The following is a 14,827-nucleotide window of genomic DNA, read 5'->3' as shown; positions in this document are numbered from 1 at the left end:
ATGAAAATGAAAGTGATATACCTAAAGTTATGCAGGTTTTCAAATTTTTAGCCTAGTTTTTTTCTCTTTTTTTTTTAGGGCAGCACCCGAAGCATATAGGGTCAAATCCGAGCTACAGCTGCCGGCCTACACCACAGCCACGGCAATGCTGGATAGCCGACCCACTGAGCGAGGCCAGGGATCGAACCTGCATCCTCATGGATGGTAGCTGGATTTGTTTCTGATTAGCCAGAACGGAAACTCCTCAGCCTGCTGTTTTCTTGCATATCATAGCTGTGTATCCACTTTCGGGCCTATGAAGAGTCCCCCAATTCATTTTGTTTTTTTCCTACCTGTTCTTAAAGTTCTTTCACCGCCTGGCAGTTTGTAAGCTCTTTCCACCCCACCCAAGATCTTTTAACTCACTTAATTAACTCAGTTAATGTCCCAACAGCCCTACTATTACCTCATTATAATAGAGGAAACTGAGATTTGGAAGCATCAAGGAACTTGTCCAGACTGTCATGCAATCCAGGTTGGAACCCAGGATTTCATGATTCTTAAAGCCCAAGTTCTTTCCACTGTATCACACGATCTCCCTTTACCTAAGCCTGGAGAGCTGTATTGATGACCACGCAACAAAAGTTTGGAGCAAAGCTTTTCTTTTTATTGCAGTTATTAGTGAAAGTTACACTTCAACCTGAAGCTAAGCAACACTAAAACCATTTTTTTTAAATCAAAGATTAAAAACAAATACAACATAGAACCCTTCCAGTACACAGAATGGCAGAAAAAAGAGGAGTGGTTCTGTCACAGGACATTTTAGTGACAGTTTGGCTCAGAAAGAATTATGACAATTTCTTTAACATAAAATATTGTAAGTGACTGAACTGCTTAAAAAGCGGCTTCTTCAAGCTTCTCAATCTCAACTCTAAGTTTTTTATAGTAAATTTTTTTTGGAGGGGTATAATTACCCCAAAAAGCATTTTTGTTTAAAAATTTTATTTGCCTTCTGCTCACCTTAATTACATATGGTCTTCAAGGAATTAAAATGACAACCATATCCAAAGACTGGCCCTCAAGTACACAGTGAATAGGATTCAGCACTTGGTGTTTCTAATTATACAGTGATTACATATATACCATAGACTAGCTCCCACCCACCATATAATCCAATTTCCTCTTAATAAAATGTGGCAGTCAAGTTTAGTATCGTTCAAGATTTTATAACACATTACAAACTCAGACTCACTCCAATATTTTAACTGATGTTACTGTTTAACGAAACATTAACAAAGTCAGGCTTATAGACAAACATTTTGAAATTCTGCAGTCTTTAAATTACTATAGTAAATTGTTTTTACTTACGAAAAGCCAACAAAAAACATAAGGCCAGGCCAGGTGTAAGACAGGATAGGGAAGATGAGGAAGGAGATCTGAGAGTCCATCATTTTATTATGCTGAAACTTGGTATCGGTAGAAATATTTGGCAAGAATAGTCAGTGTGGAAAAGGAGGATGGAGAAAGAGGTTACTCTGATTTTATGTAATAATTCATTTTCAAAACGGACTGATATCAACCCCCCAAAATAGTTCACATCTGCAATACAAATAGGCACACACGGTTAAGATGGTTAAAAAGTAAAATTTAAAAGGCTATTTGTCCATCTGTAGGACACTTGCAGGTGGCCTCACCCTTCCCACAGGTCCTATATTTACATTTTACTTTTCAGAAAAGCCCCTTTAAAAAGAGTGCTATTTCCTCCTCCATTACTTCGGGTTTAAAAAAAGCAGCAATTATCTAAAGTGGGAGCAGTTAGCAATGTTTTAGGAGTGTGCATTTGTGTGTAATATAAATGTTCTCTAGAGTGAGTGGTCAGATTACACTGGAATGGTTATATTACAATTTTAGTCCCCAAAACACTAAAGAAACACATTATTTTCTATATAAACTTATGTAATACACAGTGTTATAAACAATATTTATACACATACACACACACACACATACACACACACACCACTGCTTCCCACAGCCTATGAATGCATCCATATACTAGCCCACAAGAATGATCTTTATTCACAAGATACGCTAATACTTTTATGGGTCCATAACTGAAGACAAATTTTAAAGCTACACATTATAGCAAAAACTATTTAAAAGTATTCCTGATATATCCAATGTTCTTGCTATCTTAGCCAGCAAGATGGTTTTTTTGTTCATTTTCCAAGCATAAATCTCCCCAATTTTCAGTACCTGTAATTCTCATTATCCTATAAAAACTAAGACATATACCACCCATGTTAGCCATGAGTTGGAAAAGCCCAAACTGCCTGCAACAAGAGGAGGTCACCGTCTTCATAGATAAAAAATAGATGTTGAATGCATTCATACCCTGGGTACCTAAAATGCATCTTTTCCTTAAACAAAATAAACTTATCTGTTTTAACAACCTGTGGTGATGTGCCCTTTATTTTTTTCCTAGAAACAGGAGCCCCTTCCCCCAGGAAAGTGCGTAAACCTGTAGAAATGTAAGGTTCTGCCCACAATCCATAAAGATAACTGGGTCAGACACTAATAGGTTGCCGGATATCACCTGCAGATGCTCAGAACTGAATTTAAGTGAAGAAATGAACTTTTTACTATATTTTCACTTTTATAGGTACATGGTGATTGGGAAGCAAGGTTCAACTCTGTGAAGTGATAAGTGGAAAGCATACCTTCCCTCTTAAAACCTAACCCCCTACTCCAAAAAAAGGTACCAAAAATCTGCAAGAAACAAAGGGATAATTATCTGGTTGTACAACAACCTCTGATGCCAATATGTAGCAAAAATGCCTGAAGGCAAAAGGCAAAGTTAATTTCTGATTATCTGATGGTTTCCCCATATTAATCTAACTCAAAATACAATCACAAGTGCCATAGCACCACTAAAAGGAGTTTGGTTTTTGAAGTTATACCTTCCCCAAAGATTACTATAAAGAAAAATTCAGCCTGTGTGCTAGATATCTGTTGGGGAGAAACAGAACAGGATACACGTATAAGTGAACACCATACCATGGTAAAACCTAAGTTTCTCTTACACCTGTTTAATAGTGACCTGGTCAACGGTCATTACTTTCACAGAGGCAAACTGGAAATGGACCCTCATACAACAACATTCTCTTATCTCAATCTTCTGAATAGCTTTTCTTTCCGGGACAAGCACTCTACTAACATTATCCTCTTCTTACAACTATTTTGTGAGGTAGGTGAGGGCAGGTACTATCACTATCATTTTACCAGGAGAACCTAGGCACGAAGAGATTAAGGAAACTGCCTTAAGGACACAGAGCAAATGAGTAGTAGAACTCTGACTAAACTTCAAATCTCAGCTCAAGTTTTTAGAGCCCTTTCTACTTTCAAAGGCAACAAGTTCTCAACAGTCTTTTTTCCTGTTGTGATCTTCTACTGGTTCCTGCATTTAAAACCTATCTTTGCCTTCTCCTTTACAGCTCAGGTTTGATGAGGAAATGGATTGAGTTAAAAAAATTTGTTTATGGAGAGTTCTGCACACACCAAGAGGCATACGTGTGAGAGACAGATCTACAGAACTGAGGTATGAAAAAGAAGTCAATATGTAAATTAGAGGAAAGAATATTCTTAAGTATTCATTCAATATAATTTTTATATGTTTAAGAAGACATGTCAGAATAAAAGTTACAAACCTTCTAAAGTTTAAATCATTAAAACCACAAGCTATATTAATTTTCCTTAAGAATATGGGCATCTCAAAAAAAAAAAGAATATGGACATCTGTTGCACATGATTGAAGTATTATTTTCAAGATAATTTTATCACTTTGCTATAACATCCATCATATTTCAGATATATTCAGATATACATTCTGTTCACATTAGCACCCTATATCTAGCAAAAAATTCTATGGCTAGAGAGAATACCTTTAGTACAAACACTTTCAATCTGAATTCTCATTTAACCAAGTTAGAATTTCTTTCCTTCTTTATTAGCCAAAGTTACATTCTAATGCTTCTCATTATCTCTCCTTTTGTTTTATTCCTCCCCTTTTATTTTTAATAGTGTGTGGGTATGGGATGGAGAGAAGAACCCAATTCATAAATGGCATAAATCACTGATTACATCCCAAAACAAAATGACTGGCACGCAAGTAAATCAAAGAATGGTATGTCAAGGAAAAAATTTAGAACCCAAACATGAAAAAAGTACTCTAAGAGTCTCTCAATCAAGCTATTAACTTGTGGCATGTGGTACTGATTCCCCCAAGTATTTTAAAGACTCTCTTATTTACTCACGGTGGAATTCTATATAAATTGCCTCTAAATCCTTTTTCTTTTTTTTAAAGAGGAGAAAGGGGTGTACTCTGGTCTAAGAAATGAGAAAGCTCCTAGAAAAGATTTAAGACTCTTATAGGGATAAAGTATTAGAAGATTTTGGTCAGGGCTTGCTATTCCTGACTTTTGAAAGAGCACATGCACACTTGCAGGATCACCATTAATATTATGAGAGATCATTCCCTTTTTGTGAGACAGGGAGATATTTCCAGCTAATTACCACCAGAGATTCAAGTCTGCTGCTACCCAAACCACAGCTTCCTCTTATTTAACTCCCTAGGATCAAACTGTATCCATTCATCTGGTTGGACTATTTTAGGCAAAATTCTCCCTCCATTACAATCTACCAGTGTTTTTCCCAAATCTTTTACCCCAAAATATTTTATTTTTTTAAAAATTTTCCCACTGTACAGCAAGGGGATCAAGTTATCCTTACATGTATACATTACAATTACATTTTTTCCCCCACCCTTTGTTCTGTTGCAACATGAGTATCTAGACAAAGTTCTCAATGCTATTCAGCAGGATCTCCTGTAAATCTATTCTAAGTTGTGTCTGATAAGCCCAAGCTCCCGATCCCTCCCACTTCCTCCCCAAAATATTTTCTTTATGGGGAAGATTACCTTGTCTGGAAGGGCTCTGTTTGGTGTTTTCTATATAAAGGGAAAAGCTGGAGAAGCCATGTTGATAGCAATGCCATGGCTCTATTTATTTATTATTTTTTTTCAAAAAGATTTATTATTTGCTGTGCATAGCTCTATTTAAGGAGCATCGCTCTTCACATAGAGCAGTATTTCATTTAATTTATTATAGTTCGAAAGCAATGTCTCTAATTTAACAAAAATAGATGCAGCTTTAGGTCTGGGACAAATAAAATAAATTTAGGTTATAGAGGCACTCTTCTGTTTCTTCTCTAGGTTCAGATACCAACAGTTCCTCTTTTACAATGTGACTATGAGAACTCGACTAATATTAAACAACTGTAAGGTTTCTGTCCAAAGATTCTAGAAAAAAACCAAAAAAAAACCAAACCCTTTCTTTTTCTCAATTCCCCCCCTCACTACATACTCTTGCAATCTCACTAGTCCATTTCTTCACACAGACTTCGTGTCACACCTGTAACATTTCTGTAGAAAGAGTCTTTCCTGCTTTGGTTCTGAAAATAAAGGGCCAAATTAAGGGATTTTATTTGTCCAACTAAAGCCAAGAAGTAAATAAAGATGGAAAGTTTTAGGCATTAAATGCCAGAGTAATCTCCCTCTCTACTCTCTGGCACAATCTCTTAAAACTATAGGTGCGCATACAGTCAGTCTTCAGAAATAATAAAACCAGGAGTTCCCTGCTGGCCTAGCAGGTTTGATCCCTGCCCTGGGAACTTTCACATGCCAATGGGCATGGCAAAAAAAAAAAAAAAAAAAAAGAAAGAAAGAAAGAAAGAAAAAAAAAAAAAAAGAAACCAAAACAAGAAACATTTAATGACCAATACTCCCATCTGTTTTCTATGCACATAAGACTATACACAACAGTTCTAACAGGTGAACTGTAAACTTGAACAAGTCACCAAGTACTTCACTGTGGTAATTCAGTATTGATGCCGGGTACCCTGATTTATGGAGCCAGTTAAAAGTGGAAAATAAGTTCTATGTGTCACATTCCTATGAGCTTTCAAAATGAAAAAAAGATGATAAAGGATGATTTCTACTCAAAGCTGCCTTAAAAATATTGGTCTAAAAGAATTATGCCTGTCAACCTAGGACAATATTGAAACAATGAATAAAACAAAGTTATAACCACAATAAATATCCTTAAGAGAGGGGCATATACCTGCAACAAAAATATATGACTGCCTGAAATATATTTACTTTTTTTAGTAGCAACAAATTCCTATAATCAGAATAACAACCTTCACTTAATACTTGATGTGGGGGTAAAGGAAGTAGCTCAGAATAGTAATTATTAAAAAAAAAACCCCAAAACCACTGTAACTGGCACAAATGCAGAAAAAAAATGATATGGCTGTTGTCTATATGAAATCACATGCTGAATCACTTTACATTGTAAAATTTCACATAATATAAAAATAACATTTTTCTAGTTATAATTACTTGAAACATTTTCATCTACCCCTTCTGAGTGGAAGAATATAGTATGGCAAAATGTCATATACATTGAACCCCGATAATTTAGAATTTAAAGCTCAGAGGATGGGATAAAGTTCATCTTTTAATCTCTTACAGATTAAAAATGGCTTACCAAGCAAATTCACCGTGTAAAAATACAATGGAAGTATTATTTTGCTTGTCTAAGAGAATTCATACCTTTATAAGAAGCTGATGTCAATACAAATAATCTTGATCTATTCACTAGGAAGCTGGAATGACCATACAGGATTAAAATTAACATTCTATAATCAGTGAATAATTAATTTTACTGTCTTCTAATTAATTCACATTCATAATTATTACTTAGCTGAATTTTTAATTAACAGAAATACTATGTTAATCAGTCTTTATCTCTGATTCTACCTAGCCATTTAAACTGTTTCTTCACTGATGCTAGGGCTGGATCAACTTAAAAGTATGGGAGGGAAAAGATCGGGGTAGCAAACCTTCCACACTCCATTTCAAAGTCAGTTATCACTGACTTTTGGATCATTTGCTATTTGTTTTCCAGGTCTATAAAAATCGTATCATAATTCTAATGCTGGATAATATAACCACTTCACCAGTTCCAATGTGGTTGACATTAGAAATAAGAAATGTTTTAAGAGTCATTTATTTGACAAGTTACCCCCAAACTGCAGATCAGGTAAAATAAACCAACCTGTTAGTATCAGTTTGCTACTTAAGGGAAAGAAATCTAACTTATAGAAAAGCCCCACCTCCCCTCCACATTTAGAAATTTGTCTAAAGACTGTTTTTAATGCCCACTATATAAACAACATTAAGTATTCTAAATTACAAAATAGTGTTAATGGTTTATTGGTAAAAATCCAAACTCTAGACTTTATGGAATTAGTAGTTTGGTTCGTATATTAACATTCCATCTTAATCTTTGCTAATATTACAAAGAAAGAGGAAAAGCTAGAAATACCTATAAAAATAAAATACCTTAAAACCAATATCTAAGCAAAATATAAAAGTTGCACGCAAATTGCCAATAAATATAAACATCACAATAGAAAATTAATATTAAAAATAAACTCATAATTGCTATTAAGACATTATAAAAAATGAAAAAGTTTAATGTGCATGTGTATCTGCAGGCAGAAATAGCACACTCCAAACAATTAATATACTTTACTATCATTATTACATAATGCAGCATACAAGGTTACTGAGGTGTGGTGTTTTTTTTTTGTCTGTTTTTAAGTCTATTCTTTTCTGGAAGAATGCTCACCAAATTCACAAGCAAGAACTGGTTCGGTGATCATTTACTGCTGTTTACCATTTCCTAGTTCAGGGAAAAATTGCTTTCTGGTAGATTACTAAATTTCCAATCAGTATGAATGGTCCTCCTATTATCCTTCCTTTCACTTATTTCCTCCAAAGCCCAATTTTCCATGTTCTATTTCTGATTAACTGATCATATATAGATGCATTGTGATCCTTTTTCACTTATGCTAGAAAGAAGAGGGAAACATTTAGAATATTTCTTGGTGCCTGAAAATGAAAATTTCCCTAAAGATAGAGACACAATCATTTTGCTTTTGCTCTTTGATTTCATGATGACTTGGCTCTACCTTTATAATCAGTCTTCTGTAATAAAGATTAATTAGAAGAGGCTGCCAACAGATATTTATAAAAGGGTCAATCTATGCTGGGAAAAAATAAGGTGGCCTATGACGTAATTTCTGGCAAGCTACCTTGGCCTTTGGGCACTTGCTATCATACCCATATTCTTGTTAAAAAGTTAAGTAAATTTGCTGTCTTATGTGCCTTAGAGATTATCTTCAACACAGCTGAGAACTGAAAGGGTTAATTCTGTTAAAAATTGTGTTTTTAAGGAGTTCCCTGGTGGCCTAGCAGTTAAAGATCCAGCATTGTCACTGCTGTGGCTGGGGTCACTGCTATGATGTGGGTTTGATCTCTGGCCTGAGAATGTCTGCATGCTGTGGGCATGGCCAAAAAAATTGTGTTTTTAAACTTACAAAATACATTTGGTGAGCATTAACCTAGATATTTCACTTGGTTCCCCTAGACTGGATTCAGGACAACAAACAACATTATTTATATGAAATCAGTCACACTCCTGGAGTTCTAAAATAATTTATATTTTTGCCTCATGCTATTTGAAAAATAAAAATCTACAGCACCATCTTCTGAAAAGGCACTTTCTAAGAACCGCCTTGCTTTAAAAAATGATTTAAAAATTTAATTCAGCGTCTACCCTGAAGAACATCTTTGCTTTACTGAGACCCTAACAATAGACACACGTTAGAGTTTGGTTACCTCAGACATTGATTTCAAAAAGGAAGGGAGAGGAGTTCCTGTTGCGGCTTAGTGGTAACGAACCAGACTAGCATCCATGAGGACGCGGGTTTGATTCCTGGTCCCGTTCAGTGGGTTAAGGAGCCAGTGCTGCTGTGAGCTGTGGTGTAGGTCATAGATGTGGCTTGGATCCTGCGTTGCTGTGGCTGTGGTGTTGGCCAGCAGCTGCAGCTCCGATTCAACCCCAGCCTAGGAACTTCCAAATGCCAAGGGTGTGGCCATAAAAAGACAAGAAAAAATAAATAAATAAAAAAGAAGGGAGACCAGTGGCTGGCTGGATGATTCAACAGCATTTTAACTTTGTCATACTGTTTGCTACCTGATACTTCAACAGGGCTTCTCATTGGTAAATCTCAACCCTCCATATGAAATTTATTAACCTTCTAGTTCAAATTAAAATCTTTAACTTCCATACTCTAAGATCAAAATATTCTTACAATAATGTAAAAATCTAGAGCACTATCTTTGATGGGCAAAGAAAAACAAAATTCAACTAGCAGTAGATAATATTAGCATAAGCCCTTACCATTAGGTAAAATAAATTATTCTGACCAACATGGAAAATTATAAACTGAAATGTACCATTTTTAAAACTAGGAAAAAGTAAAAAATATTTTCCCTTTGAGATTCTATATATATATATATATATATATATATATATATATGAGAGAGAGAGAGGTCGATTTTTTTTCTTCCTGGGAGTCAGCTTAGGTTTCATTAACCACACTGCCACTGATCAAGAATGTTCTTAGTATAAGCAGGAATTAAAAAAATTTTTTTTGGAGAAAATTCTCACTTTCACATTTATGTACTGATTTAACATATTATTCTTGGCTTATTTTTTGACTCCTATAAATTACAAAGTGCTTTATATGATCAAATGAGAAAAAAAAGGAAAACAGACTCTAGAGTCAGCACTATACTGCCACTCACAAAGGCCTCACTTGATATAAAGTCTCCCAACTATGATTATTGAAGTTTAAGACATCCATGAATTCTCAAAAAGAATGAAAAGGATTCAAAAAGCCAGAATAAAGGTGCCAGGCCAATGGTGTCTTTTTTGCAGCTTGACTGATAACTCATAAAAGATAATTTAAGTAGCAAGTTACTCTTGGGGGCAACCTGTCTTTAAAAGTACTCAATAGGAAAACACTTAAAAAGGATGAGTTAAATGTATTTAAGCCAGGTTTAAGGATACTGAATAAAATTTACGCAGAGTTGTCTGCTAAGCTTCCTGGTGAAACAATACTACTAAGTTTCAATAGCAAGGCTATAAAACATTCTAACTGAATCCAAGTGGCTAGCTTCATGGATTTCATAAAAAGTAACAACCATGGCAAATTCATGTTGAATCAAACACCCACCAAATTCCTTGAGTAATAGTCTCTAATTCTTGGCCTATAATACATCCTTTAGATCTATTAGTAGCACTATGAGTGTCCATCTTTCCTTTAAACAATGAGATCCTCTGCCAGCCATTTCTACTGAATGGCAACTCAGCTTTTATTTCCCTAGACATACCTTATGTTTGTCACAACTAAGCCTGTCATGAGGTCTGACATACTAACATTCATTAGAGGAAGTAAACTTTAGGCAGTGGTGGGTCATCAGAGGACCTAGTTTGGAAAACTAGTATAGGTTTTTAGAAGGCTAGGAGTCTCTATGCTAGAAGGTAGAGGTGAATCTTTATTAAGTGCCTTCTAAAACACCCAGTATATTCCTATTAGAATCCCATCTAGACTCTCTTCTAGGAAGATAGATAAATTAATAGGTTATAAACAGGAAGATTTCCATAAAAGGATACTCTTTCTGAGAAACTTGTTAAAAGGCAAATATTAAGAAATAAAATAAAGGGCATCTATACTTCTGTGAAAATATGCCAAAAATCAGTACTGAGGAGGCTGAGGTACCCTTTATCAAAACTGCTAAAGTCAAAATCCACATTTCTAAAACAAAGAAAGAGTATCCTGATATTAAATTGAAACTAAACCGGCAGCACCCTTTGTTACCTTGATATTTCATGTTCTTAATCTTTCTTAAGGGACAAAAAATGGGGGGGGGGGTAATGCTAGCCTTGAATCCTGCTCATCTCCTTACTGTTTAGTGCAGTAATGTCAGACTCTACTTCATTAAATAAATATAGCAGCTACAGTATTAGAAACGCATGGTCCTCAATGCCAGTAACTCGATACTGTAATATAAAACATGTATCAGCACTTTACACAGACACATCTGCCATCCAGAATATACATTAAACTCCCAGTTCTTCTTCACATGAAAATCAAGTATACCAGTTGCTGGGACTGACATTTTAAAGTGACTCATATATCACAGAAAACAGCAGACCAAAATTTAGCATTCATTGTATAGTTAGTGAGTAAGGACAGGAACAGAAAGGTCACTGTTGAGTTTCATGACCATCAAGCTCAAAATAACCTTTTTTTTTGTTTTGTTTTGTTTTTTTTTTTTTAAATAAAAAAGATCAGGAATTCTACACTAGACGTATAATAACAATTAAAACAAATTTCAAAAAATATTTGCCACTTAGTCTTTTATCTTAAAATTCTAAGCACAAAGTTTCTTGTAATTAAGTTTGATATACCAATTTGTTAGTAAGCAAAATAGAAATATACTATACATATACTTTCAAGTTAACCAACTTTTAACTAGCGATGTTGAAACTCTAAGAGCACCCTAAAAAGAACTCACTTCAAAGGTAAAGCTTTATATTAATTTTTTTTTCCTCTGTAAAAGTCCTTCTAAATAGATTTAAATCATGGGCTTTACTTTAGCACATGTGAGATTAAGTGACTGTAAATTAGGTAAAGCGGTAAATAGGCAAAGGTTGTCTAGAGTTCTTCCCTGGGCCCTGAAGTTTCCCACATGAGTTTGTGCAACTCCCAGTGATAAAGGGAGAGGTTTTACTCATACTGAGCAAACACACGCAGTCAAGTTTTTACCATCTAGGATATACTATTTTCTCCTCTTGCCCATGTTCTGGACTATATTCAGTGAAATTTCAATGTAGAAAAAATACATGCTTTATAGGAATTTTTTGGAGGAGGGGGAGGGTTGGGAGAAAAATGTATATACTACACAAATATTACCTTATGTAAAGAGCTTTGAAACAGTGCTGTAAATTGCATTTCAGACACTTCAATATAATAAACATACAAAATACAGTACTTTCTTAGTTTTCTGGCAGAGGGACAAAAGATTTTATACCTGTTGGAGGACATGGGCTCAGATTTTAGGCTCAAAATACAGTAAATTGGCAATAAGTGTAGATTATCGGTAAGAGAGAAACTAAAGAGCTAATCTATTTGTTTTCATGTGCAGATGGAATTCTGAAAGGTTAACAACAATGCCCACTGGAAACACTCCATAATACCTAGACTCTGAACCAGTGCAAAAAAAAAAAAAAAAAAAAAAAAAAAAATGCAATTTTCATGAGTCACAAAGTGCAAAGCTCCCCTGAATCCAAGGTTACTGATGAACTTGGTTTTAACAGCTTCAGAGTACTTTTTAATATCTTAAAGTCAATAAAACAATAGTTTTGCAAAAGTTTTTTCAACATTTCAGTGATTTAACTCATTTAGAATGATCAAAGTCCTAACTGCCTTTGTCACCTTCACCTTAATTTTAAAAGGAAAGTTATACCGGTGACGAATTAGCAAAAAAACTTTTAAAAATATCATTTTATATTTTCCTGACTCATTTTAGTAAATGAAGATGGGTACCTCACCAGTATGATTCTTCAATAAATATCTATTTTCAAAGAATTTAAATGTCTTCTAAATCTTAAGCTAGTCATTGTCATTACTTAAATCAAAGTTCTTCAACTTTTTTTCTAATATTCAAGGTCAGACTCACTTAGGAAAATTAACTTCCCTCATTTTCATTATGATTTTTAAAAGACGTGCTTTAAACTTGAAAATTACAAAACTTTCCTTCTGAAATTAAGGCTGTATTACTTTGCCCTTGTAAAATTATGGAGGTGCCTGTTTCTCCCACTATGTGTGGTAGAGATGTCAAACAGACACGGCTTTCTTTTAAAACTGCTTATTGCACTAAAAGAGAGCAAAAACAAGTCAGTTCTTAAAATAAACATGATTATATTTCTATAAAAGATGTTGCCAATACGATTCTATAATTATTAAAGCACTATTCTAATAAATATAAAAGAAAAGGAAGCTATACTTCAAAACACATACATATATGTTTATATATATACACACATATATATAAAAATATATATATATGAAAATCACATTAAGGTATGAGAGGCAGCAAGTAAACTAGCAAAAAAATAAAAAATAAAAGAAACCTCAACAACCCCTTCTCTCCACCCAATTTCAGAGGCCTCAACCCTATGCAGTTCCAATCACTTAAAATATTTACCCTTTATAAAAGCTTTAAGGGATTTCTATGTATAACACATAGAAACAGAAGGCTTTAGGATACATATCACTTATAGAGAGAGAGTTATACCTTCTGACAAGGTTTTTTTTTTTTTAAATATTTATAGCAGCTTTAACAAACTCGCTAAGGAAAATGAATAGTTTGGGTTGCTACTGCTTATGTACACATTGCACGAATGGCAAATGTAAGTTCAGAGCAGGAAGGGGCGAACATTCACTCTCACAAAAACATATATATAATAATCTTGTTTCTTAAGAAAGCAATACTAAGAGTTGAGGACTCGGAATTGTGTATGAGACAAGAGACAGGAGTATGGTGTGCAAAATAAAAATAAAAATCTAGTTTGCCATGCTTCATTTTCAAATGAACCGGATACATGAACATTTGAATGTCACTGGTAGCATCAGGAAAAAAAATGTAGGTGATGAAGGCAAGGGAGGTAGAGAGAGAAATAAAAGTGGTAGTGGGAGGATAATAAAAGGGAAAGAAAGTTCCCCAATGGAATGAACTGTAAAATATATACACGGATACATATATATCTATTATCAATGTAGATCCAGATATATATGCATATGCAGTATGCATGTATATATGTAAAATATACAGATACCGTTTACAAGGATACACGAATACACATTAATTTTTTGCACACATAACTTGTGAACAATCACTTTGATTATTCATATAGCTGTGTTTTTTTTAAAAACCATCATTTACTTTTTCTTTACTTTTTTTTTTTGCAAAGAGTTGTGCTGCCAAGCAACTTGAGGTAAAGGCATTAAAAGGGTTTGACTACAAGAAAGTGAAAACAAAACAATTGCGATACTTCCTACAGGAGACCGCACAAAAAAAGCAGTTGGCTGGTTTCATATTGCATAATGGTGCTGTGTTCCTTGATGAAGTAAACAATCTTCCTTGTATCAGCATAAAGATCAGACCCTGGCCCCCACACAGTGTTGGTTTCTGTATGGCTGGAGGCATTCCCACTCAATGGACTTCACTGGAAACATAAGTTGTATGTAAATTCATCTTCCAGTTCTTCCTTTCAGAGAATATTCTTAGACTTTTTAAGCAAAGTACATTGTGCGTAAGGTATCTTGGTGAATTTGTACAGCCTTGGCAAGAGCTTGTGGATCTCGTCCGTTGCTCTGTCCTGAAACATGACTTCCTTCAGCACTGTAAGAAAAGTGGCAATGAACACAAAACCAAACCCTATGCTGATGTAATAATTCTGAAAAATATTATTTGTAGAAAATTAAAAAAAAAGAGAGACCAGTATAATGAACTCCTACATGTCTATTATCCAACTTCAATAATTATTAACTCAAGGCCAATTTTTAATTCTCTTACCTCCCCAAGCATTATTTAGAAGCAAATCCAAGACATCCTATCATTTTGTCTGTATATATCACTTATTACCAATAATCTCTCTCCTGAATTAATTTGGTAAAGCAACATACTATCATACTATTACTAACAAGCTTAGACTGTACCTTTTAATGGGAACTCTTATTTGGGGCAGTCAGTTCTATCACTGCTTTTCATATGGATCACTGACTCCTCTAATAGATTGCAGAACTTTAA

General features: G+C 34.5%; 1 protein-coding gene across 1 annotated transcript in view; it reads right to left on the bottom strand.

The window, feature by feature from the left end:
* Window positions 1–14,310: 14,310 nt before the first annotated feature.
* The window catches only part of AGO3 (argonaute RISC catalytic component 3), a gene marked incomplete at its 5' end in the record, with an annotated part of 109,430 nt that continues 108,913 nt past the window's right edge, over window positions 14,311–14,827 (bottom strand). The window contains 1 exon segment of the mRNA NM_001194974.1: window positions 14,311–14,419. Within this exon segment, the coding sequence (NP_001181903.1) occupies window positions 14,311–14,419 (109 nt within the window).

The sequence above is a fragment of the Sus scrofa genome, chromosome 6 (genome assembly GCF_054392235.1).
Source record: "Sus scrofa isolate SSC_HxYL_T2T_F1_AM1 chromosome 6, Sscrofa_HxYL_maternal_Yorkshire_Landrace_v2.0, whole genome shotgun sequence".
In the NCBI taxonomy this organism is placed as follows: Eukaryota; Metazoa; Chordata; class Mammalia; order Artiodactyla; family Suidae; genus Sus; species Sus scrofa.
Note: the sequence above shows the minus strand (reverse complement) of the source record. Positions and strands in the feature narration are given on the sequence as shown.